At 46.4% G+C, this 27389-nt stretch overlaps 2 protein-coding genes across 2 annotated transcripts in view; both read right to left on the bottom strand.

The window, feature by feature from the left end:
• The window catches only part of ATOH8 (atonal homolog 8 (Drosophila)), a 68925-nt gene extending 58303 nt beyond the window's left edge, over window positions 1–10622 (bottom strand). The window contains exon 1 of the mRNA XM_011925757.1: window positions 10517–10622. Within this exon, the coding sequence (XP_011781147.1) occupies window positions 10517–10622 (106 nt within the window). The remainder of the gene's footprint in view (window positions 1–10516) is intronic.
• A 681-nt stretch (window positions 10623–11303) lies between these two features.
• The window catches only part of GNLY (granulysin), a 26928-nt gene continuing 10842 nt past the window's right edge, over window positions 11304–27389 (bottom strand). The window contains exons 8-10 of the mRNA XM_011925744.1: window positions 19152–19269; window positions 17490–17626; window positions 11304–11452 (exon numbers count right to left, since the gene is read on the bottom strand). Coding sequence (XP_011781134.1) covers window positions 11304–11452; window positions 17490–17626; window positions 19152–19269 — 404 coding nt within the window. The remainder of the gene's footprint in view (window positions 11453–17489; window positions 17627–19151; window positions 19270–27389) is intronic.

Genomic DNA, 27389 nt, shown 5'->3' with positions numbered 1-27389 from the left:
CAGGAGAATCACTTGAACCCGGGAGGTGGAGGTTGCAGTGAGCCGAGATTGCACCACTGCACTCCAGCCTGGGCAACAAGAGTGAAACTCCATCTCAGAAAATAATAATAATAATAATAAATTAAAGATTGGCAAGGCAGGGGTGTCCCACGTGACACAGGAACCTCATGGCCCTTTGGTGACACACCTGTGTCCACAATGCCTGTGGGGTGAGCACAAGTGAAGACCACCAGGCTGCTGGGGGCAAATGGAGTACTGCAGTCATGCCTGCCCTTCCCCTTCCAACTCCACTCCCCTCTGGGCCAATCTCGGGTGAGGACAGAGCTTCAGGGACCACACAGGTCGTCAGCCAAAAATGAGTCCACTTTGTCAAGGAGTTACCTCACCCAGCCAGACTCACTTCAAACTTTTGCAGGAAGAATATGGCTAGGAGGAGAGCTGGAATCCCACTGGAATAATCCTGGCTGGTATAAGCCTGAGACCCTCAGTCCATGTCTTTAAAGAAGGAAGCATCTGAGCTGGTGCAAGCTCTCCTGTCACTCTTGGGGACAAAGGGTTGTGGCAGCTGTGGGCCCAGCCCAGATTGAGTAGGCAAAGCTGGCTCTCATGCCGTCTGGCTTTGCCAGGTCCTGAGCCCACCGACCCTCACTCTGGACCTCACAACGACCTCTTAACCCCACCATCTCTCACCGTCTTCCTGAGCCCAGGTTGGGACTGCCTCAGCTATCCCAGCCCACACTCTGCCTGGGACTCAGAGGCAAACCTCATAATTTCGAGAACATTTGACATTACTTCAGCATCTAATATTTTTCAACCTGGGACCATTTGCCCAACATCCCTCTAGACCGAACTTCTCAGCCTCTTCCTGTGCCTCAGCTCACATGAAGGATGGCATTTGCAGACAGCTGCACACCTTGGGCCACCTCTAAGCCAAATCCCCGGCTTCTAATGCCGCCCCACTTTCTCCCACTTGGTGCTGCCTCCGAATCTCAGATACCGTCTATTTATTGCACTTTGCACCGCGTACTTCGGTTGCTTATTTAGGTGCCAGTCTCGGTTGGGGGCAAGTCCTGGGTTTTCTAGAGGATTTTTTTTTTAAATCCCCGTGGCCCCAGTGACCAGCCCAGCATCTAACACACTGCCCGCAGGAAGCCTGTGTCCCTGAACCCCTTCTCCCGGGCCAAGATAGGACCTGTTTGAGGAAGACGGAAAAAGTGCTCCGTGAGCAGGATTATGAAACGACAGGGATGACGTGAGGGACTTTCGAAACCCTGGGAAGGAAGATGCCCACGTGAATGACAGCCCCTTGCTATTCTCGGCCACCAGAGGTTCAGGTTTTAACTCGGGACAGCTGCCCGGAGCCTGCAGTCAGCCGGGGACAGAGCCTCCCGCCAGCGCAGCAGACTTCTGCTGCCCCCTAGTGGTGCCGGGGCCTCAGCCAAGTGGGGTCTCCAAAGGCTCCAGCTTCTGTTCTCTGGGAAACTTCTCAGCCGCAAGGCTGAAAATAGAGATGTCCACCTCGCAGCTGCCTGGGGAACGCCTCTTTGCAACCGGGAACCAGGAGGAGCTAAGAGCAGGGCCTTAGGGGGTTTTCCATTTACAGCTTTGCAGTTGAACTCACAGTGTGACTTTCAGTGACCTCCTTCACCGTTCTAAGCCTCAGTTTTCTCATCTGTAAAATAGAGATTTTAATATGAATCCTCCCTCTTATGGGTTTTGTACAGATCAAGGGAGATAATAAATGAAAATTGTTTAACACATAGTAAAAACCTGGCACATACAAGGACCCAGAGGGGTAGCTATTGCTATTATTATAACGAGGAGAATCTGGGTGACCCTCTCGTCCACACTTCTATTCCCAGGACCTGGGGGCTGCTCTAAGTGTCTGCTGAATGAGTGAATGTATTACAGGTGCTTTTGACTTTCTTCTTTCTACTTTCCTGTATATTCTAAAATTTCTACCATAAACATGTTTATTTTTACAATCACAATAAATTGAAAAACTTTAAACAAGGAAACGTGTAAAAAAAAGGGAAAATGGGAGGAGTACAGAAAGTTTATGCTCATACTTACCTGGCAGAGGAGATACCATGATCACAAAGGTGGTTTTCCCAGGGTGAAGCTCACAATTGCACCCCGGAGGTGCAGACTCCTGTGTTTTCCCCAAAGGAAAAAAAGAAAAGAAAGAAAGAAAAGTTTGTCCTCCCTTGGATTGACTCCATTCTCCTCCTCCAGATGGTGATGGCAACGAGCAACAGGAACACACTCCTTCCCCAAACACCTCACCCTCCACCTTCTCAAATTGGCCCAAGTTTGGGTGGAAATGTTAGGCCACCCCAGGCGCAAAGCCCTGGCACCAGGCCGATTTCCTGGAGTGGGTGGATCTGGTTTGGTGGGGACTGTGACAGTTCCATTCTGCCACCCTGGGCCAGGTTTGGAGCATTGCGCTTGTCACAGACTTTGGTCTTGCGGGTGTCGAGGCCACCATGGGCCTCATAATTATTTCCTTGAGTGCAGATTCTTTGCCAGCACAGAGAGGTGGTAGCAGGCCTGGGGTGGGGTTGGGGAGACGGACTGATGCAGACAGGGTCACTCACAGGCACCATCAGGAGGAGGGGAGTGGAGTCAATTCAGAGGAGGATACATTTTTTTGCACCCTCCCACTTTCCCATATTTTCCCTTTTCTTTACCCATTTCCTCATTTAAAGTTTTAAAAGTTATTGTGATTATAAAAGCAAACATGTTTATGGTAGAAATTTTGGAATATACAGGAAAGTCAAAAGAAGAAAGTCAAAAGCATCTGTAATACATTCACTCGTTCAAGAGATACTTAGAGCAGCCCCCAGGTCCTGGGAATAGAATGGTGAACGAGAGACCCCATCTCAACCCTCCCAGAAATCATGCTTAGGTAGGGGAATCCCATTACCCTGAGACAACCACTTACAATAGTTTCATATGCTTCCTTTAAGATTTTTTCCATAAATATGTCTAACCTATATTTAGTTATTTCAGAGCTCACTGAGCTCATACTTATCTACACCAATATATGCTATTTATCAAAAATATTTTATCACATGTATTGTTTTAATGACTGAGTGTTCCAACATAGAAATGTAAAATAATCCATTTAACGCATCTCGGGCTTTCAGTTACTAGCTTGCTTGCTTGTTTCCAATCGTTTTGTGATTCTAAATTACAATGTGATTAAAACATTTTAGATAATTTATCTGATCTGCTTTGATTATTTTTCTACAGAATAAAATAAATAAATAAAAATTTATTTTACTAGAAAATAAATTATTAAATCAAATGGAATAAATATTAGAAGCAACACAAAAAAACCACTGAATGCTGATTATAAAGTAATACAAGCATTCTGAAAAATATTTAACAAAATAGAGAAAAGTACAAAGAACAAAATAATGCTCACCTAGAATTCCACTACCTCCAGGTAACTGCTATTAATATTCTTTATACATAGTTTTCCCGTTTTTTTTATCTGCATATAAGGGCACTAAAATACAGTCTGGGCCCGGTGCGATGGCTCATGCCTATAATCCCAGCACGCTGGGAGGCTGAGGCAGGTGGATCACCTGAGGTCAGGAGACCAGCCTGGCCAACATGGTGAAATCCCGTCTGTACTAAAACTACAAAAAAATTCGCCAGGCATGGTGGCAGGGGCCTGTAATCCTAGCTTCTAGGAAAGCTGAGGCAGGAGAATCGTTTGAACCTGGGAGGTGGAGGTTGCAGTGAGCCGAGATCGCACCATTGCACATGGGCGACAAGAGCAAAACTCCATCTCAAAAAACAAAATAAAATCCAGTCTGACAGTCTTTGTATTTTAATTGGAGTTGTACATTTTTCTATGCATATTTTTCCAAAATGAGATTTTACTATAAATATTTTGATTCTGTACTCTAATTTTTGATGATAAACTGTAATTTTCTATTATTATTATTTTGAGACAGTCTCACTCAGTCACCCAGGCTGGAGTACAGTGGTGCAGTCATGGCTCACTGCAGCCTCGATCTCCCAGGCTCAAGTGATTCTCCAGCCTCAGCTTCCTGAGTAGCTAGAACTACAGGTGTATGCCACCATGCCCAACTAATTTTTTTTTTTTTCTGTAGAGACAAGGTCTCACTATGTTGCCCAAGCTGGTCTCAAACTCCTGGGCTCAAGCAATCCTTCCACCTCAGCCTCCCAAAGTGCTGAAACTATAGGCGTGAGCCACCACACCCGGCCCCATTTGTATACATTCATTTCTATCACCTCTTTTTTTTAAGCAATAGGGTCTGGCTCTGTTGCCCAGGCTGGTCTCAAACTCCTGGGCCCAAGCAATCCTCCCGCCTCAGCCTCCAAAGTAGCTGGCACTACAATCCAGCTATGGGCACACACCACCACACCCAGCTTCTACCACCTCGCTTTGAATGACTGCACGGTATTCCACTGTAATTATATACTATAATTCATTCAAGTGTTCCTTTATTCTTAGACTTCTCAGTTGTATACATCTCCTGCTATTAGAAGCCATGTTGTGATAAACATTCTTGTATGTGCATCTTTATGTGTCTTTGCTTTTTTAAAAGATTACTTGTCCCTCGAGTTCTCTGGTTATCCATTTCCAGAATAAAACCATATGTACTGACCATCCCATAAAAAAGTTGTTGGTACTGTACATGTTTGAAGTGTTCCTCTAGTTCCCTGCCTTGTTTTTATTTCCCTGGAGCTTGTTCTGCTTTTGTTTGGCTTGGCTTTTTCTCTTGATATTCACATATAGGCTTTCCTTAATCATTCACTGATCTTTGGCTGTTATCTTCTATTTAAGGGGATAATACTAAAAAGCTAATTGGGAGTTTCCAGGTCAAGATGCCAGGTTGAGCCTACACATTCAACTTTTCTCCCTCCTGAAACCCCACCAGCATTATAGTAAAGAGATTGAGAAAATGCACATATAAACCAAAAGGATGGGGAAAACATGAGAGAGGCCATTGCAGCCAAACTTTGGAAGCTGGAAAACAGATGAACGCATGGGGACTAATTTAACAGAACCCGGGAAGAGCTGATGCTGAGGTGGGGAAAGCTGAGAAGCATACAGATCCGCACTGCAGAATCCTCAGGAGCTCAGGAACTGGCAGCCCCTGGAACTTCTAAGGTCAAGGCAAAGGGGGCCTGAATGGAGGAGGGTGAGGGAAAGCTGTGTGGCAGGCCTCCAGCACCCCAGACGCTCTCCCTTCCCCTGCAACACCAGGCAGCTGTCCTCCCCACCCAGATGAGATCCAACCTGTCTTCTCTGGGAAGGAGGAAACTGAGTCTCCGTGGCTGGAGGTCAGCTGGCACAGGTAAGGGTGTGAGCTGCAGAATAGAAACAAGGGGTTTTGCTGCTTGCTGCCTGCTGAGCCACCCAGGGCAACAGCAGCCAGGTCCTTGCCTCCAGGCAGGAGATGAGGAAGCTCTGGGAAAGCCTAGCATACTGGAAAGTGCGCTTGGACAAACCGAAGCGTAGCTTAACCCAAAGCATCCGGCTTACACCCCTGAGAAGCCCAAGAAGAAAGCTCTAAAGCCCTTGACATCTGGCTTTCCTGCAGTAAGTGGCCCAGTGGCCCGGCATTGCCCTGCCTTGGACTTGAAGCTAACAAGCCCCCTCCTCAGGCTCAGAGGCTGATCCTCACTCTAATTGCCAGCAGATGGCCGAGGGCTACCTAGCACCAGTGGAATACCTCTCTCATCAGAGCCAGAGACACCAACGAACAGAATGAGAAACACCCAGGAGCAGACAATACGTATGAGAGAGACAGGAGGACGGTTACTAATGTTGATAATATTTATTTACTATCAACAGAGATAGGAGAAAAGCTACTGTCTCCACCAAACAGGAGCAAGATGCTCTTTTTAAAGGCTCACTGAGAGAATGTCTCCAACCTTTTAACAGCGGCGGGGTTGGGGGGGAATGACGGCAGCCATGAAAAACTCGACAGCAAGTGTGGAAGGTAAAATTGAGGAAATTTCCCTGAAAATGTATAGCAAAAAGACAAAAAGATGGAAAATCAGAGAAACCGAAATAGGAAGTCCAACATCCAAATTGCTCTTTCTGAAGAGCGATTTCGGAGAGATCAGAAAAAGAAAAAGGAAGGAACTAATAAACAATTTAAGAAAATTACTCAGAACTGAAAGATGTACATTTTCAGATTGAAAGGGCCTGCATGTGCCCAGAAAAACAGATGAAATCCCTACAGCAAGGAACATCATTGTGAAATGTCATTGAGAGCACTGAGGAGGAAGCAGGTGGGCCTGTGTGGGTCAAGGTTCATGGCTGAAGACAACAGAATCCAAAAGAGAAAGGGATATAGTTAAAATTATTAGAAAGCTCAGGAAACCAGGAGGCTGAGGCAGGAAGATCACTTAAGGCCAAGAGTTGGAGACCAGCCTGGGCAAGAAAGTGAGACCCCCATCTCCACTTTAAAGTAGTCAGGTGTGGTTGTGCACACCTGTAGTCTCAGCTACTCAGGAGGGAGGTGGGAGGATTGCTTGAGCCCAGGAGTTTGAGGCTGCAGTGAACTGTGATCACACCACTGCATGCCAGCCTAGCCAATAGAGTGAGACCCTGTCTCATAAAAGCAAACAAAGAAACAAAGAAAGCGAGCTCAAAAATCATTAGACAGCTGGAGAAATAGGCTTTAGGTAAGCTTCCAGGAGCCTCCTATGACCCCACTGAACTGGCCTGATATACAGCTGGTCTTGCTGGCACCCCAAAATCTCAGTTACCCTGGCTTCCCCATGTTAGCAAAATCACCACCCCAAGCCCCATCTCTGCTTCATACCCACTCTTGAGTCAAAATCTCAAACATGAATGAACATAAACCTAAACCCTGTGAGTAGCCAGAGAAACTGCGAAACGTAGATTTCTAGATTCTACACAAAGAAGGCAACAGTCACAATGTGGGAAGTTACATGGGGTGTTCAACAGGTTTGGCTGGCCGCAGATGAAAATGTCTTCCCAAAGTGATGCACATACTCTATGGCTCTGTCTCCTTTGAGATGTGACACAGTCTGTGGCAATCAGATTCCCCCTCCAAGACTGTGGAATATTGACCTGAGAGCAAAGACTTGGAGGTGAGCTTGCTTTTAGCAATGCTCTAGGGTGAACAGTGCTGCCCCAAGTGTTGTCTCAAGCTGGGGAAGATGCTGAAGTGTTTGTCGTCAGTGTTCAACCAGGAAAGCACAGAAATTGAGTAAGCTTTTAGAAACTCTCACAGCAATTTGACAAAGTAACTTTATGTCTGTTAGACTCAATAATTAAAAATGGGGTCTTGTGTATGTTTCTTAATTTCTTGTTTCTAGTCATTGAACTTTATGGCATCTCCAAAAGCACTAGAATGCAACATTTGAAGTTTTTAAAGACTTGGTCCTTCAACCACAGAATCTGAGCAACCCAGCTCTGCAGGGGAAACCCATGAATCTGCTGCTGACCGCCTGGATCTGGCCTTTCGGGCCTTGCTGAAGTTAGGTGGCCCTGCCCTGCCTCAGAAGCCATGAGCTACCCCCAGGCCCTTCTAATAAAGGCCCAGTAAGCTAGCTAGAGGTCATTCTGGTAATTGCCGCTAAAAAGACTTTAATTAATACGATCATGACCCCACTCTGCAGCTATGGAAAACAAGGCTCACAGAGGCTACATAACTTGCCCACTAGAAGGCCCAAAACTAGAAACAAGCAGAAGCCAGGATTGCCGCCAAAGTCAGCCTGCTTCCGAGTCTCTGCCCTTCCACTGTGCTGCACTGCACTTTAGAGCACTAGCCACAAGGATTCAGAAATATTTTTCTTTTCTTTTTTTTTTTTTTTTTTGAGATGGAGTCTTGCTCTGCTACCAAGGCTGGGGTGCAGTAGCATGATCTAGGCTCACTCCAACCTCCACCTTCCGGGTTCAAGTGATTCTCCTGCCTCAGCCTCCCAAGAAGCTGGGATTACAGGTATGCACCACCATGCCACATTAATTTTTGTATCTTTAGTAGAGGAGGGCTTTCGCCATGTTGGTCAGGCTGGTCTCAAATGCCTGACCTCGGGTGATCCACTTGCCTTGGCCTCCCATGCCCAGCCAGAAAGATTTTTCAGGATTAGTGAAGGATGGGAAAATAGGACTCTTAAATATTGTTGGTGGAAATGCATAGTGGTAAAAAAAAAAAAAAGTTTTGGGAGGAAATATTGTATTAGTCAGGGTTCTCCAGAGAAACAGAATCAACAGGACGCACACATATATTACATATATGTAAGGAAATTTATTATAGGAAGAGGCTCATGTGATTATGGAGGCCAAAGAGTCCCACCATCTGCTGTCCATAAGCTGGAGAACCAGAAAAGTCAGTGGTGTAATTCAGTCCGAGTTCAAAGGATGGACAACCAGGGAAGCCAGTGGTGTAAGTTTCAGTCTGAATTCTAAGGTCCAATTCCTAAAGCGCTCATCACTATCTCTATTTGATGACACCCAAATTTGTACCTCCAGCCCAAACCCCCTTTCCCAAACTCCAGATTTGTATAATCCAGTTGCCACACTGGAGTATGTCCAGCTCCACGCCTTTCATTCCAGTCCCTGCTCTAGCAAATGGGACCACCAAGCAGCAGGCCCTGAGGAACCTGGAATCATCAGACTCTCCTAGCTCCTCCCCTTGCTCTACATACAGCTCATCAGGAAGGCCTGTCACTTTTACTTCTGAGAAATAAAAATGAAATCCAGCCCCAAACTAAGTGAATAGATCCCTTCTTGGTCTAAAGGACCTCAGAGAAACCTTGGAAACTGAATCCCACCCACGATGCAACCAGAGGTGAGACAGGCTTCCTTATCTGCCCTTCTTCACTAACCACCACGAGGCTTTCCTCCCTAAGGGCTAAACAGTAACCAGCCCTTTCAAAAGACTTGCCATGCCCCTAAATTCAACCAGCCTAGTTGAAACCAACCTGTGAGGATACACAGTGAGGGTTTTCACGTCCTCTGCTTTACCTTTTGACACCAGAGAACCGAAAACTCTACCCTTGGATCATGCTAGTGCTACCATTTTTTTTTTAACATGAGACCCACAGAGCAGCATGATGCTCAGTTGCACATGACATGCTTATATTTGGCCATCCCACTCAGCATAAATCCCTGTCTTAGTCTTCCCACTCTCAAAGTGCCTGTTCTCAGCTTCTGACCCAAGGCTATGCTTCCCAGCTTGTCAGAATGGACACACTGCAAGCTACAATTCTTTAGGAGAAATAAGGTTATCCTCTCTAAATGTATGACCCTTGTAATTCTTCAGCTGACACTTCCAAAATGTGCCTTGGATTCATTTGTTTCTCTCTGTCTTCACTCTCCTGGCCTGTGGCGGTCATTAGTGTGATACAGTTTTTCTGGGTTTGTGGCATGATGGCACTCTCCCACTTCATCTGAAGTTAGGCTTGCCTCTGTGACCTGTTTGGTCAATGACGTGTGAAGAGACATCTGTGACTTCTGGTGGGAATTTAAAGAACTAATACACTTCCTGTCTCCTTTCATGGGGATTATGGACATCATGTCCATATGAGACCAACACCTGGATTCCTGAGTGATTAAGATCAACAGAGCCCTTCTGCTGATGCATGACAGAGAAATAAATCTTTGCTATGTTAAGGCATTGAGATGGGGGCTGCCTGTTACTGCAGCACAACCTAGCCTATCCTGTCTGCCACATTACCGTAGTATAAGTCACCCAAACTACTTCAGGGGCTTCCTACTTCTATTCTTCTGTTTTTCCACAGAGCAAAGTAACCTTTCACTGCAAATTAGATGCCATCACTCTCTCCTTAAAACCCTTTAGCATTTCCCATTGTACTTGGAAGACAATCCCAGCTCCTTCCCCTGGCCTAAAAGGCCCTGCCCTATTTGACTCCTGCTTGTCTCTCTGACTGGTCTCGACACTCTGTCTTCTTCACTCATTACAGTGCAGTCCCCCTCACCTCCTTGGTATCTCTAAGGCCCTGAGCCCCCTCCTACCTTGAAGCTTTTGCATGTGTTGTTCCCTCTGCCTGGAACACCTTCCCATCCCCCCGCTGTTCACTTAACTGGCCCCTTCTCATCCTTCGAGCCTCAGTTTCAATGATACCTCTCCAGAGAGCCCCTTCCCTGACCACCTGACCACACTGCACCCAGTTCACTTCCTTATGAGCTCTTACCACAAGTCAGAATTATATATTTTTTATGTTTATTTACTTGTTGATGCACTAAGTTGTAAGCTCCATGAGGGCCACATCGGCCTTTACTACGAATTTGTTGAATGGAGAAGTGACTTGATGAGAAGCTATTGCAAAGGGTAATTAATGCCTGAAGCAATTGTAAAGTTGTGGTGGTGATGGGGCTAGGAAATATTGACCAATTCAGACTCCCCAGTGAGCCGGCTTCTTCCAGGCTACTGTGGACTAAACTTGCAAGGCTTTCTCCTCCCTTCAGAAGCTAAAGTGCCTCTGAGATACTGCGGGTTCTCCAGGGGGCTCAGCCTGGGTTCTGTCCTACCTTGGCTCTGAAAGCTCACCCGGTGACAGCTCAGCCTGGAGCGGGTCCAGACAGAGCCAAGGAGCAGGCAGCCAGCCCCAAAGGAGAGACAGCCAGCTGCTGCCATCGTGAGAGATGCTTGGCCAGCTCTCTAGAAATAGCCCAAGGTCAAGGCGGGGTTCTTCTGACTCCTACAGATGGCAAAACCTGGAGATACTCTGTTCTCAAATCTCTCCCCCACTCCACTGCTAGGATCCCTACCCCTGGCCTGGAGCATCCCGATTTTCAACCACCCCTTCATAGACCCCTCCATTCATCACTGCTCACAAGGAACCCCCAGGCCTCCAACCCTTTCTCCTCTCAACACACTTCCGGGGTGCTGAGGATGGGTGTTATCCTCAACTTGCAGTAAAGGGCTCTGTGGCTCAGGGAGGTGCAGGGTCTCTTCCAAGGTCATGTGGTGAGTTTACTGCTGAACTGGAATTCAAATTTAGAGCCCCATTCCAGGTTCAGTGTTTCACCCCATCAATATCTGCCACACGTGGGATGTGCCTAAGTCGCACAGCCCCACTCGAGTATCTGACCTAATCTATGTGTCACTTGCTGGGAGGGTGGGGGCAAGGTCCTTGCTTTGTGGACTTTGATCCCCTTCCCTGGACTTAGGAGAACCTTTTAGTCTCTTAAGCTGCCAGCCCTAGCTGATTTTCCTAGGAGCCAGCTCTTGTGTGCCCAAATCCATGGCTTTCATCTTCACCTCTGGTTACTCTGCCTGCTTGACCAGCTCACTCACCAGACCTCACTGCTGACCCTACTCCTGAGCCCACTGTCCCCACACCCACAGGACACCCCCGCCATGAACAAGGAAGGCCAAGGATGGTGAGGACCCAGCCACAGCTTCATGGGCCACTTTTTCTGAGCAGGGCTCTCTGTCTCCCTTCTCTTGGAGGTTCCCACAGCCTGGGGAGAAAGGAGCAGAGATGCAAATCAGGGGACCATAAGGACTGTCCAGGAGCAGATTCGGGGAGGAAAGCCACCTCAAGGGACCAGGACAGGGCAGGCAGCTGGGAGAGGAAGAAGAGAAGTCCACAGATGTAGGTGGCTGTCCCTATGAATAAGACAGGACAGGCAGCTAGTAGGATTTCTACCAATCAGATGATGACAGCAGACAGAGGAGAGAAAGGAATTAAGAGAGAATAAAAAGTGGAAATTTTTTGGAGAATAGTGTTTGTCATTAAAGGACATTCAATAGATCCAAATAAAAGCTGATAGAATGTCAATCATCAGACAACCCCCAGAACATGAACCACCCGTGGTACGTCTTTCAAAATACGGAGATGCCCGTAGGTGTCGCAAGTGCACTGCAAGCTCTAGCAGCCCCTCCACGTGGTCGTGATGGGGAATTTGAACATCTATGACTGTTCTCTGGCAAGTGGTGGTTGGGTGTCTAAAGCGGGAAGGGTATCTTTTCTGAATCTGTTGGGCTACTGACAGGGCTTCAAACAGGTACTTCTAGGAAGTTTGAAATCGATGTTTGCTCTTCCAAAGTGAAAAGACTTCTAGTGCACACTGGCCTGCTGGACTCATTTGCATGGCAGCCCTTTCTTCCTAGAGCATGGAAAGGTTGAAATGGATTCGCATCTGTTCTTAATTACAGAGGCCAAGACAGATGTTATCTTACATGCTGGGGAGGGGTAGTCACCAACACTGTGCTGTCAACAGCAATGATAACTCCCAGGCCTTTTGTGCAATATATTAATTTGGAAATTATTGACAACTCCTATCTTGCATGACATAATGTGGCAAGTGTACACATTTCTTCTTGAGTTGTTTTCTTTACTAGCCAGCCTCATGACTCTTTTCTCCCTGCATCTATACTTCCCAAGACAGCATCTCTGCTCCTCCCATTTAATTGCACATTGGCATTGAAGAAGCCATTCACCTCCAGCACTGCAGGCTGTCATAGACATGCTCTGAAAAAACGTGTTTTTAGAGTCTTTAATATACTCATGTGCACCGCAAATCACCAAAAACAACGCAGGCAATGTTTCCTGTATCTATTTGACCACTGGTAAGATAAGGGCCTACCATGAGCTGAAGGGAAGCTTTCTATATAACAGGGATTAAAGCATTAAACAAAAGAGTGACTGAGGAGGGCTCAGAACCATGAGGGAGGCTGCCAAGGGGAGCCCTGTGACACCACCCATGGAGACCTTCTGATTCCTGACCAGCAGTTTTAAAATGTGTATTTATATGTAGTGTGCATGCATGTGTGTGCTGTATTTTTAATTGACAAATGAGAAATGATATATTTATAGTTCACAAAATGATACTTTGATATATGTATACACTGTGGAATGAGTAAATCAAACATATTTGTCATCCCACATACTTAACCATTTTTTGTGGTGAGAACATTTAAAATCTGCTGTCTTCGACTAGCTTATTGAAGTGGGGTGAAAACACTAAGAAAATAAATAAATAAATAATAATGTTTAGAATCTATTCTCAGCAATTTTCACATATATGATATATTATTATTAACTACAGTCTCCATGCCGTACAAGAAAACTCCAGAACTTATCCTCTGACCAGCAGTTTCTGGTTGACACAAAGACCTACTTCCAGAAGTTTCTTGAAGATATCTTCTGGAAAGTAAATAGCAAATAGGATGCTTTGCTCTGTCATCATAGAAAGTAAAGATTGAACATCTCTCGGATGACCCAGCCATCAGCTGTAGTTCCCTGGCCTTGTTCATTGGGAAGTCCGAAGCGGAGCCCCCATGTGTCAACACGTCACCACTACCACGTCTACCTAGGGCTGGAAACTGTTCCCCCCCATCCTCTTCCTCATGCTCCCAGGTTAGAGTTTGCCAACAAGAGGATCTTGCACAGGACTTGGAAGGCAGAAGGGAAGCAGAAGTCATTGTTCTCAGGGGTTAGTAAGAACGGACATGGCGCTTCATCAGATGGAGGTACATGGCTGATTTCTAAGAACTCCCATGCCTGTCACTTCTTCCCTCACACCCAGGCTTCAGGCTGAGGCCGTCAAGATGCAGAATGGCTTCTGTGTCCTGACATCCTCTGACCATGTGGCTGTATAGGAGCTCTCTGCTTTCTCTGGCCCTGAGCTCCAGCTTCCACTCAGCCCCCAGCCTCACATGGGCCTCTCCTTACTCAATCCCCACCACCTGCTCAGCACGGAACCATGCTGGAAACCTGATCCCCTTTTTAGGGCTCCTTAAGGCTTTTGTGTGTTCAGTGGACTTCACAGGAGGCTTAGAAGTTACCAGAAGAGTTTTGTCACACACCAACACAAATGATATGATTACACATTAGACACATGATTCTTTTTTTTTTTTTTTTTGAGACGGAGTCTTGCTGTGTCGCCCAGGCTGGAGTGCAGCGGCCGGATCTCAGCTCACTGCAAGCTCCGCCTCCCAGGTTCACGCCATTCTCCTGCCTCAGCCTCCCAAGTAGCTGGGTTCTACAGGCGCCCACCACCTCGCCCGGCTAGTTTTTTGTATTTTTAGTAGAGACGGGGTTTCACCGTGTTAGCCAGGATGGTCTCGATCTCCTGACCTCGTGATCCGCCCGTCTCGGCCTCCCAAAGTGCTGGGATTACAGGCTTGAGCCACCGCGCCCGGCCAGACACATGATTCTTAAAATCTGCTTGGTCCTGTTTCTCCACCATTCCTCAGTATCAGGCCTGCTTCCTGAGCTCTGCTAAAACAAAAGCCATCTGCTCTAGGCTGTAAGCACCAGCGGAGTGAAGAACTGCCAGGCGCCTTGAAGCTTGCATCTTTCCTTTCTCCATTCCCCACCAGTCTCCATAAACAGAAACAATTAGTAGGGAGTAATTTTCCTACCCCTCCGACCTTACTCTTCCTTAGAAGGAAAATGTTGCTACACCTTCTATTCTTTTCATTCATATTCTCCCACTATACTTGAGTTTGTGGATGTCATTGACTCTGAAAGATTATATTTTAGGCCGAGTGTAGTGGCTCACGCCTGTAATCCCAGCACTTTGGAAGGCCGAGGCAGGCAGATCACGAGGTCAGGAGATCAAGACCATCCTGGCTAACATGGCGAAACCCCATCTCTACTAAAAATACAAAAAATTAACGTGGCATGGCGGGAGCCTGTAGTCCCAGCTACTTGGGAGGCTGAGGCAGGAGAATGGCGTGAACCCAGGAGGCAGAGCTTGCAGTGAGCCAAGATCGCACCACTGCACTCCAGCCTGGGCGACAGAACGAGACTCCGTTTCAAAAAAAAAAAAAAAGATTGTATTTTAGGGTTGTGTGTGTATTCATTATCAATTGCTGTGTAACAAACTGCCCCAAAACTTAGCTGCCTAAAACAATAAACTATTATTTTTTTTTTCTCTGTTTCTGTGGGTCAAGAATTATAATTAAGAGTGACTTAGTTGAATGATTCTGGCTCAAGGATTCCCATGAGATTGCAGTCAAGACGTCAGCCAAGACTGCAGTCCTCCAAAGGCCTGCCTGGGTTGAAAGGGTCTGCTTCCAAGATGGTGCCCTCTCGAGGCTGCTGGAGAGAGGCCTGAGCCCATCACCACATGAGCCTCTCCACAAGGCCACGAGTGTCAGCTGACTTTCCCCAGAATGAATGACACAAGAGAGAAAACAAGGCAGAAGCTACAATGCCATTTAGGATCTAATCTCTGAAGTCACATACCATCACTTCCCTTGTATTCTGTCTTTAGAAGTGAGTCACTGGCCAGGCACAATGGCTCACACCTGTAACCCAAGCAACTTGGGAGGCCGAGGCAGGAGAATTGCTTGAGGTCAGGAGCTCAAGACCAGCCTGGGCAGCATAGCAAGATTTCACCTCTACAAAAAATTTTAAAATTAGCCAGACATGGTGGTGAGTGCCTGTAGTCCCAGCTGCTCAGGAGGCTGAGGCTGGAGGATCACTTAAACCAAGGAGGTCGAGGCTGTAGTGAGCTGTGATTGCACCACTGCACTCCAGCCCAGGTGACAGACCAAGACACTGACTCTAAAATGAATGAATGAATGAATGAATGAATAAATAAATAAATAAATAAATATTTTTTAAAAAATGAGTCACTAAGTCCAGACCAAACTCAAGGGGAGGGGAATTAAGCTTCACCTTTTGAAGGGAGGAGTATCAAAGAATTTTGGGCATAGTTTAAAACCACCACAATGAGAAAATAGTACAGGAAGTTCTTACTTAACTTTGTCCATAGGTTCTTGGAAACTGCAACTTGAAGCAAAAGAACGTATAGTGAAACTAATTTTTTTTCTTATTAACGTTATAACAAAATGATAGTGAATGAAATGACACTACTTGAGTTCACTTGAAGTTGCAGTTTCCAAGAGCCTATGGACAATGTTAAGTAAGGACTTACCACCGTACAGGACAAGGAATCAAAATACCTAGTTTTGTTTTGTTTTGGTTTTTTGAGACAGGATCTCACTCTGTCACCCAGGCTGGGGTGCAGTGGTGTGATCATGCCTCACTGCAGCCTTGACCTCCAGGGCTTAAGTGATCCTCCCACCTCAGCCTCCTGAGTAGCCGGGACTACAGGCATGCGCCACCATGCCCAGCTAATTTTTGTATTTTTTTGTAGAGACGGGGTTTCACCGTGTTGGCCAGGCTGGTCTTGAACTCCGGGGCTCAAGGGATCCGCCTGCCTCGGCCTCCCAAAGTGCTGGGATTACAGGCATGAGCCACCGCATTCGGCTTACCTATGTTTTAACTTTCCTTCTAAACACTGGGGGACTTGGGCATATCCCTTCACCTCTCTAGATCTATTTCCCCATCTGCGAAATGACAGGATTGACTTGGATGACTGCTAAGGGTTCATTTTCAGTTAGTATGTGTCTCCATGTTCCAGCACTCAAGACCCTAGGCCTGGACCCCTGAGCTCAGGCAGCTTTTCCTCCATGCCCCTCCTTCCCAGCAGATCTTGCTGGCTCTCAGGCCCAGGTAGAGCCACCACCCATCAGCTCCCCCAGATGCTTCTTCCAGGCCTTGTACCTCCTCTCTCCCGTCGGTGCTCTGCCCTGGCAGCACATCAGGATCACTCATGGAGCTTTGAAAACTCCCTGTGTCCAAGCCACACTGCAGTTCATCAGCTTATCCAGGGTTGGGACCAAGCGCCAGCAGGTGCAACAGCTCCTGTGACTCCAAGGCCCAGCCAAGGTTGAGAACCACCGCTCTAGTTTGAGTGGCCCTTCACATGCAGAATCGTTTCAACAAATAAAATAACACTGCCTGTGGCTGAGCACTGATTTGCTCTTTTCCTTTGATGTATATGCACTTTGAGAGCACTCACACTGCCAAGGGTAGCGGTTTTAATTTACGGTTAATTATGTTTGGGGGCTGATTTCTCTAGGAGACCATTTTGCCTAGTATTAACCTAAGAGAGATATTTAGAGGGGTTTAGGGAAATTTTTTTGTGACCAGGACGGAACTTTTTATAGACTTCTTTCCCTGGCTCAGGATTTCTCATCAAGGTATTGTTTCTGTGGGAAAATGGATTCAATTTTTATCTTTTTTACTTACACCACCTTTTCCTAGAATATAACCTGCTATAAGTCTGAACAATGCCTGCATTTCTTTTTCCTTCTTGCTTGTGCATGTGTACATGTGGGTGTGAGAAAAGTCAACATTCTCCAGGACAAGGGAGAGCCCAGCACCGAAAACGATGCTGGGCTTGGAGCTCCCAGGCCAGGAGCGGCTGTGGAGCGTGGGCGTGGGGCCTGTGTCAGGGCTGAAAGACGTCAGCTGGGCTCTCCTGACCCTCAGCTGAGTGCCACTGTGTGACCAATGCCCCAGTTTACTCAGACTGTAGGGTTTCCTGGGACACAGGACATTCAGTACTGAAACTGGGAAAGTTCCAGAAAACCAGGATGGTTGTGGCTCTGTGAGTACCACCCACATCTTTACTGCTGGAACACCCAGTGGGGATAGGACAGAGCTGCTCTACTAAGGGTGCTGGGTGGCTTCACCAATGCGAACAAGGGTAGCTCCACAGCTCCTCTGGGCCATGAGCTCTGAGATGCCAGTTCCCAGAGCCCACGGCCCCGGAAACAGGGCAAGCTCTGCAACATTGACTTCTATTGGCAATCTCCAAATATCTGAGCTCCTGTCATGGAGAAAAGGTGAATGACCTGTCAGCTGTTCCTAGGCCAGTGATTTGAAATCCTGGGTGCATGTGGGAATCACCTGGCCAGTCCCAACCCTAGAGATTCTGATTTCACTGGGGTGTGGTGGGGTCCAGGCTCACACACATATGCACTTCTGGACTTTTTCCTTATGGCCTCTTTCTAGGCAGGACATTTCCATCTTGGCCGTGAAGACTTTGTCACTCCTAAACCTATTTCTCTCCCTGAGGTTATCTTGAGCTAAATGGCTTCCTAGAGAAGCCAGACTTTTTCACTGTATCAATGGCAGTTGGGTTATAGATTCTCTTCATGGGAAATTTTAGTTTATAAAAGCCCAAACCTCTCGTCATTATCTAGGAATGAACTGTGCAGCTCATGGGTGGGTCCTTGTGTTGTCCCTAATCCGATCCCCCTCCTTCCAGCTCTCCCCTGAAATCCCTGCAGGCCCAGCTTCAGGAAGTCTCCACGGCCCCATCCTCCACTTCTAGTTCCACCCAAACTCCTGCCTCCCATATTTCCCTTGTTTCTCTAGGTTCCCTCTTTGGGATGCAAGAACTGCCCTTGCCCACAGCTGGAGAGGAAGTGGAGGGCTCCTGCATTGTTCCTGTGGGCCTGCCACATGGCCAAACCCACTAAACTAGGGGGTGAATCCCCAGCCAGTCTGGAACAATCACATTCTCTTTCTAGGGTCTGGGGCTGAGACACAGGGTCTCTGGTTAGCTGGCTGCATGAGCTCTATATCCAGAAGATCACAAGGCTCAGGGCCTGGGACCACCATCTGAGGAAATACATTTTGAAACCGTGAGCAGCAATGATCAGACAGGGTCTGCAGACTCACAGCGGAGACGGGCAACCAGACAGGCTGGTGAGAAGGTCTGAGACAGTGACTGAGAGCCCAACTTTGTCCCCAAGGAATGTCCCCATTCTTGTCCTCCTGGAGGCTGGGCTCTGAATCCTGCCCTTGGGCTCTGTGAGATCCTCACCCTCAGTCCCTCTAAAGCTAAGCCAGCATTCACAGATTCCTGTTGCCTTCCACCAGCCAACCCCTAGGAGCGTCTCCAATGCTCACCACTCTCGTAGGCACAATTTCGGATCCTAAATCTGGGCCCTTCTGGCTCCCATGAGATCCCCTGAGTCCCTTCCTTTTCTATTCCCTCTAAGTTTTAAAGAGGGCTAGCACCCTCGGCTTCTGCGGTCTGCTCCCCTGGGAGTTAGAGTAGAGATGGCCTCTTCCCTCTTGCGGGTTTCCTCCCACCACTTCCAGAGAACCCAGAGTTCTGGCCAGCATCTCCGGCTCCGTTTCCCATGGCAGAGCCACTTCAGCACCACCCCCGTCATCCTCCTTCTGGAAACATCTCGGGACACACTTCAGTGGAACACCCTCGAAAACAGAGTAAACAGTGGTTTCCTCACATTCCTGTCAGCCTTTGTTTTTCGAGACTGAAGAGTCTAAACTGGAGAGTCCCCCACACCGCCCTCCCCACACTTCTTGGCACTGGCCTTGACCTTTGCCGGTTGTGGGCGGGGGAGCGGTCAGGGTTGCTGGGCTTGTACAGCAGTTTGAGGTCACCTGTTAGGATCTCATGTCCTCCTCCATGGTCCCCCACTTGACCCCACTGTGGCCCTGAGGGGAGAATCAACGTCAAGTGACAAAGCCAGAAAACTCAACAGAGGCAGAGCAGCCGCCTCCCAACCACTGCACCACCCTGCCTCCTCCTGCCACAGCCCACACGGCCTCCCAGGGTGTCTCCTGCAGCTGTGCCCCGACTGTCCCAGACCTGGTAGGGCCGAGGGACCTGGCTTCTCTTCTAGGATGTGGTGTGGGCCTCAGGGGAGAGCTAGAACAATGCCGGGCCCCTTATCAACAGCTAATCCCATCCTGGTCAGCTCCTGGACTTCCCTTCTCAGAAACACCAACTCTTATTTTAACACATGGCGTGCTTACTTCTGAGTCACCTCAGCTGTAATTGTGTGTGGACAGAGCAGTGGCGAGCCCTCCCTAATGCTGTGGCCACACTCTTCCAGGGAACAAAGAGCTAACACCTTCAAGTCCACCAGGAAAGGGCCTGGCTTCCTTCTGCTCTTGTCACAAGCCCTGGGTGCCATAACGTGAAGGCACTGGAAGCAGAGACACTGGAAATCATCAACTCCTACCCCTCACTCACAGCTGAGTTCACCGAAGACTAGAGAGGGCCCAGGCAAGGTCAGGACTCCTGGCCCACACACTTTTCAGAGGATGTGAGGAGGCAGGAGGAAAACCCCAAGAAGTTTGCTTTTGTTGGAGTTTATTTCTATGTAAGTTTCTATTCTATACTTGCCCAGAGGGGTGTTTGTCCTACCTCAGGGCTCAGCACTGGGGCTCAGCTCAGCAGCAGGAGGGATTTCAGACACCCCAGGCGTCAGGATTGACTTTACCCAGAAGGGAGACTATCAGGAACTCCCATGTCAGAACCTCCAAGTGTCCCAAAGCATGGCACTTCCAAGAGAAAGCGCTAAGTAGCTAGATAAATGGCTAATGACAGGAGCTGGTATGGTGTGGGGTGGTGGGGAGACCCCAGGTGCTGGCCCCATCCAGGGACATCTACAGCCCTGGAAACTGAGAACTGGGTCCAAAATGGCCTCCCACAGGTCCCAGGTGGTGCTTTACCACCACTCTGTTCCAAGAATTTCTCAGAAGGATTTCTATCAAAGCCAAAAGGGGTTGAGGCTAATCCCCAACTAACCTTGCATGTGCCCTATGACTCAGCCCACCGCCCCATGTGCATTCTCATTCATCAGAAGGTGGGCTCCAGAGGCGGTCTGCGTGGGGTCAGAGCCCAGCTCCGCTACTCACTGGCCACGTAGAGAAGCGAGAGAGGCTGAGCAATGCACTCACTCTGTAAATGCGTGCAGTAACAGACCCTTCCTCCCAGGGATGGTTTAAGCATTAAAGCATTTGGAAAAGTGCCTGGCATGTGAGAGCTTAGATATCATCAATCAATCATCATTATCAATCATCATCACTATTATTATTTCAAGCACTCAACAGATACAATCTGCTTCCTCTGGGCCCCTAAGTATATTCCTCAAGGGCCAGCACTGTGAAAGCAGGAAATGCCAAGTCCTGTGATCCTCAGGACCACAGAGGGTGCAGCTTTGGGGATCATTATAAGATAGACATAAGCCAGCAGTTGTGATCAGAACATTCCAGAACAGGAACAGAGGGTTTAGACAGTCTACTGTGTTCTACAATTCAGCCAAAACATCGAATGAGCGTTTGCTATGTGTGTTTTGCTCAACATTTGTCTGAACACTTCCCTTCTTTCTACTTCTGTGTCATGATAAAGGTAGAAGGCAGACAGAAGTTTTCATTTGATAGAGACTGAAAACAAGAGAATTTGAGCTCTAGCCCCAGAGGGTTCCCAGCTTTTGATAATCAAATATCTGACACACTTTGTCATGTCTTTTTAAAGCATTTTTACTTACATATTTTTATTGTAAGCTTGTCTTAGTTTTTAGCTTTGAAATAATATTAGACTTTGAAAACACTGCAAAAGTGGTGCAAAGAATACTGTATACCCTTCACTCAGCTTTCCAAAAAAAGCTGCACCACTGCACCGCATAATTACCATAATTCTCACAACCAGGATAGGAACACTGATACAATACTGGGAACTGATCTCCAGACTTTATTCAAACTTTATCAACTGTCCCACAAAGGTTTCTTTTTTTTTTCTGTTCCAGGATCCCACATTGCACTGAGTTGCCTCATTCAATCTGGGACAGCTGTCTCCGTCTTTTCTTTCATGATGATGGCACTTTTGAAGAGTGGTGGCCAATTATTTTGTAGAATGTTCCTCACTTTGGGTGTGTATAGTGTTTACTCATTATTAGATTGTAGTTATGCATTTTTGGCAAGAACACCGCAGAAGGGACAGTGAGTCCTTCTCAGGACATCACAGCGGGAGGCACAGGATGCTGATACACCTTGTTCCTGGTGATCTTAACTTTGATCACTTGGAAAAGGTGGTACCTACCAGACTGGTCCATTGCACAGTTATTACACTGTTGCTCCCTTTGCAATTAATAAGTCTCTTGTGAAGAGGCTTTGAGACTATGTAAATGTTTTGTTTCTCATCACATTTTCAGCCATTAACTTTAGTGTTCATTGATGGTTCTTGCCGGCCACAGTTATTACTGTGATGTTAGCCAAATGGTGATTTTCCACTTCCATCCTTCCCTCTACATTATTAACTGGAATTCTACTGCAAAGAAGAGCTTTCCTTTCTTTTTCACTTATTCAGTTATTTATTTGTATCAATGTGGAGTCATGGTTATCTGCTTCATTCTATGGGTTATAATCTATTGCTATCATTATTTACTTTGTTACTCAAATTGTCTCAAATTTGACCATCAGGAGCGCCTTCAATGTTGCTCCTGTGTCCTTTGTAGTGTCCTCATCATTTTCAAGCAGTTTTTCTAGCACTGCAAAATTTTCCAAGGCATTTATACTTTCTCTGTGAAAGCCTTAAAATCAGACATTTCTCCAAGGAGCCCTGATTCCTTTTATTAAAGAATGCTCCTTAGAGATCAAGAAGGGTGTCATTACTTCTAGTCTTTCTCAGAGAACAAAGCTGGGAAATATATATATACAGACACACACACATATATATACACATAAATACATATAGATATAGAAATTGTTATAGGTATATATAGGTGTGATACATATATATAAATATAAATGGAACACATCTATTCCAATTAATAAATGTAGAGGGAAGGATGGAAATGGAAAATCAGCATTTGGCTAACATCACAGTAATAATTGTGGCTGGCAAGAACCATCTATGAACACTGAAGTGAATGGCTGATATATATATACACACCTAATATATATACCTATAATACATATAGTAGATAAACTGTTATAATTATATATGTATATGTATGTGCATAGTTATATACATATAACTATAACTGCTTTTGTATCTACCTAATATATATATCTATAACAGTTTCTATATCTACCTATGAATATAAACCATCCATTCACACCAATTCCTCTGATTCTAATCCAGCCCCACCAGGTGTATTCTAACCTTCCCCCTTTCCATATTTGTTATGCTTTTTCAACAGTGAAAAACCTGGTACTCACTATCTGCCATATATTTACTTATTTGATTAACTATGGAACGTGCTTGAGATAGTTTCAGGATTTTGGATGCCTTTTTTATGTTTGTGTAATTTTAGTCAATAAATGTTGTCAAGGTTAAAGCTGAAGAAAGACAGACTAGTGGCTAAGTGTGTGAACTCTGGAAGATGGAAGTTATTTGATCTTTCTGAATCTGCAAAATAGGATGAATAACAATGTGTAGCTCATAGGAGTGCAGTGAGGATTGAGGGAACGTATGTAAAGTGTTTAGTACATAGGAAACCTTAGATAAATGGTATACATTTTTATAAGCTATCAATTAGGAAATAAAGGGAAATTTTCTATGACTACCCAATTGTTTTAATAAAAAGTTGACTCATATATCAGTTGATGTGAGGGAAACAAGAAAGAGGTTGGAAGCACTGAAGCTTTCTGTACAATTTCTCTTTCCACATAGTTGCGTGCCACACAATGGCGTTTCAGTCAAAGACGGACTTCATGTATGACAGTGGTTTCATAAGATTAGGATGCCATGTTTTTACTGTACCTTTTCTATGTTTAGATATGTTTAGACACAAATACTGGCCTGTTACAAATGCCTACGGTATCAGTACAGTAACATCCTGTAAGGAGTTGTAGCCTCGGTGAGATAAGCTAGACCATATAGCCTAGGCGTGTAGTAGACTATACCATCTACGTTTGTGTGCGTACACTCTATGATGTTCGCACAACGATGAAATCACCTAAAGACGCGTTTCTCGGAGCGTATCTGTATTTCTGTGGTCAAGTGATTCATGACTTCACGCAGTTGTAGAAACAGATCATTTTTCTCCACTAGGTGGCAGCATATGTGTCGTTGTCTTTGAGGCGCATTCCTTATGAGACGACCCAAGCAAGCTGGAGAAAGAAAACAACTTCAGAATTAGGATCCTCATACAAAATGTGAGAAATAATCCACAACTTAAAAAAAAAAAAAAAGAGGCCGGGCGCGGTGGCTCAAGCCTGTAATCCCAGCACTTTGGGAGGCGGAGACGGGTGGATCACGAGGTCAGGAGATCGAGACCATCCTGAGCTACACGGTGAAACCCCGTCTCTACTAAAAAATACAAAAACTAGCCGGGCGAGATGGAGGGCGCCTGTAGTCCCAGCTACTCGGGAGGCTGAGGCAGGAGAATGGCGTGAACCAGGGAGGCGGAGCTTGCAGTGAGCCGAGATCGCGCCACTGCACTCCAGCCTGGGCGACAGAGCTAGACTCCGTCTCCAAAAAAAAAAAAGAAAGAAAGAAAGAAAAGAAATGCCCTATCCCTAAGCACACTTGTGAAATACCCAGAGTGAATTCAAGCAAATCTGCCCAAACCTGACCCAGGCCACAGGATACCTGCTCCTGGTGGGTGGGTCTCAGGTGCCCCAGGACTTGGAATGTCATCCCTGGGGTGGAGGGTGGACAGAGCTTATTGAGGTCCCAAGCCAGGCAAGGAGCTAGATAGGTTCTCGGGCTCTGCCCCTTCACACTCTGGGATCCCCCGGCCCAGGGCCTGGGTGGGGCTTACAAAGACACACAAAGTCATGTGTGCAGGCTCTCTGTCTGGGGCTGGAGAAACAAGAAGCTCCATTTGAAGCAAGAAACAGAGGCCCACTCAACATGGCTAAAAAGGGGGTGATAGGGGGGCAATAGGGTCCCAATGTGGGACCTTGTGTCCCTCTAACCACAGAATAAGAGGCTCAGACACAGGAACCTCTCCTGTCGGTGTCCTTGCATTACCAGTCCTGCTGCCATGAGTGGCAGGAGAGGGCAAGAGGCACCCACGGGGGGTGTGCTGGAAGTCTGTTGCAAGAACTCCAAGGTTCACTCCACAGTGACAGTACCCACCTGCCAGCACAAGCTGTGCTGGAAATTTGGCACTGCCTATTTCTCTTCCTATCTTCTTTTGGAGAATTATCTGGCACCTACTGTGTAGAGTAAACCCAGCATCCGCCATCCCATTCCTAAGACAAAAGGGTCTTCCAGGTGCCTTGCTCCTGCCTGACTTTCCTCTCACCATCTTACAGCAACCAAAGGCAGGCGTGAGAACTAAGCTTGGACTTGCTTTCCTCGGACTGTGGCTATGGAGTACGAAACACAAGGATAGAAGGCGTGGTGGAAGCTCATTCATCCCAGTGATGGCACCTGGGCAAGATCATGGAACTGTTCCTGCTTCCGAGACCATTTGAGCTGCCTGACCTCTCTCTGTTTAAGCTCTGTTCTAGTCCTTCCCTTCTATCCTGTGGCAGCGGTGGCTGCCCTGTCACTTCCCTTGTCTTAACTTAGCCTGAGTCCATTTCTGCTTCTTATCCTCAGTGAGCCTGGCCTTATACCAGCTCATCCTGAGGAAGAAAGAATTTCTATTTCCCTTCCTGAGGGAAGTCCAAAGTGGAGCCTAAAGAACAAATATGACCTTCCTACCCTGAGGGAATAAACTTGCTAAGATTCTTAGACAAAAAGAAGTCTATGTAATTTGCTAGCCCTAACCAACAGCCAGTTGGTAACTTCTGAGCAGAATATGGAAAACCAAGTGTGCTTGGCAAAAAGTTAGGACATCTGTTATGAAAAGGGAAGGAAGGAGTGGAATTTCAAGTAGTTACCCAACTCACCTACTCTCTATTGCATCACTCCTCAGACTTGTGCTGGGAACATTGCAGGGTCAAGCCCATTGCCTCACAGGATGAAGGAAATGGTCAACACGGTCAGGGACTTGGTTTTCCTACCCCCAGCCATTTCCAGTCATGTGCAGAGCATTCTGGTCCTGCTGTTCCTCTAGGATAAGTACCCAGATTATTTACCCCAAGTTACAAGGGAGCTCAAGCCTCCATTCTTTGGAGAAAGGTGGCTTTGTGTGGTGGTTCACAGCTAAGACTGCCGGGATTCAAATCCCAAATCTGCCAAGCCAATTATGGGGACTGAGCCCCCAACCTGTGGGATCTGACACTGTCTCTAGATAAATACTGTCAGAATTGAGTTGGAGGACACCTAGCTGGTGTCCACAGCGGAACTGACTGCTTGCTTGCTGGTGGGGAGAAACCCCCACATATTTGGGAGTTACAGAAGTCTTCTGTGTGGATTGTTGTTGTGTTGGTGTAAGAGCAGAGGGAAAACATGATTTGTTTTTCCATAAAAGGCATTGTTGAAAACAACAGAGCAATCAGCCAGGAATTAGGTAGTTTAACAGATAGCTGTGGTCAGAGAAAGAATAGATAAGAGAGCCCTGCCAAAACCACTGTCATTACAGGATGACTGTGGGTACACTCAAGGCAACACTCCCTAAGGTGCATCATCAGAGGCTTCACACTGTGTGGGGTGGGGGAATTCACTAAAATAATCCAACTAGTCACCAAACAACTAAATAAGGAAATAACACTATTATGCTTGGATAGGGGCAGGGGGATGACCAGTAGCCAGATATGCGACAACATAATATCTAAAATGCCCAGTTTCCCAGAGGAACTTTTGAGCTATAAAAAGAAATAAGAAACAGTGATCCATACACAGAAAAAAAAAAAACAGAAACTGCCTGTGAAAGCAACCAAATATCAGATTTAAGAAAGATTTCCTACCAGCCATTATAAATATGTTCAGAAATAACTAAAGAAAACTGTGATTGAAGAAGTAAAGAAAGATATGATGATAATGTCTCATCAAATAGAAATATTAATACAGAAATAGAATTATTCTTAAAAAGAACCAAATGGAAAGCCTGGAGTTGAAAAGTACAATAACTAACGGGGCGCTGTGGCTCACGTCTGTAATCCAAGCACATTGGGAGGTCGAGGCAGTCTGATCACCTGAGGTCAGGAGTTCGAGACCAGCCTGGCCAACATGGCAAAACCCCATCTCTACTAAAAATACAAAAATTAGACGTGGTGGTGCGCGCCTGTAATCCCAGCTACTTGGGAGGCTGAGGCAGGAGAATCGCTTGAACCCAGGAGGCAGAGGTTGCAGTGAGTCAAACTTGCGCCACTGCACTCCAGCCTGGGCGACCAGAGCAAAACTCCATCTCAAAAAAAAAAAAAAGAAGAAGAAGTACAATAACTAAAATAAAAAATTCCCTAGTGGAGCTCAACAGTAGATTTGAACAATCAGAATAAAGAATTAGCCAACTTGAAGATATTAATAAATCAATAGAGATTGTGCAATCCAAAGAACAGAGAGAAAATAGAATGAAGAAAAATAAACAGAGCCTCACAGGACTGGTACACCATAAGCATGCCAACAGATGCACAGCAGAATACAGAAGAGAAGGAGACAGAGAACACAACAGAAAAAAGTAGTCGAAGAAATAATGGCTGAAAATGTCACGAATTTATTGAAAAACAATCTACATACCCAGCAAGCTCAATAAACTCTAAATAGGATACATGCAAAGAGATCCACAAATAAATATATCACATGCTGAAAGCCACCAGGCCTAGTGGCTCAAGCCTGTAATCCCACCACTTTGGGAGTTTGAGGTGGGTGGATCACCTGAGGTTAGGAGTTTAAGAGCAGCCTGGCCAGCATGATGAAACCCCATCTCTACTAAAAATACAAAAAATCATTAGCTGGGCATGATGGTGGGGGCCTGTAATCCCAGCTA

The sequence above is a fragment of the Colobus angolensis genome, unplaced genomic scaffold, assembly GCF_000951035.1.
Source record: "Colobus angolensis palliatus isolate OR3802 unplaced genomic scaffold, Cang.pa_1.0 Scaffold118, whole genome shotgun sequence".
NCBI classification, from domain to species: Eukaryota; Metazoa; Chordata; class Mammalia; order Primates; family Cercopithecidae; genus Colobus; species Colobus angolensis.
Note: the sequence above shows the minus strand (reverse complement) of the source record. Positions and strands in the feature narration are given on the sequence as shown.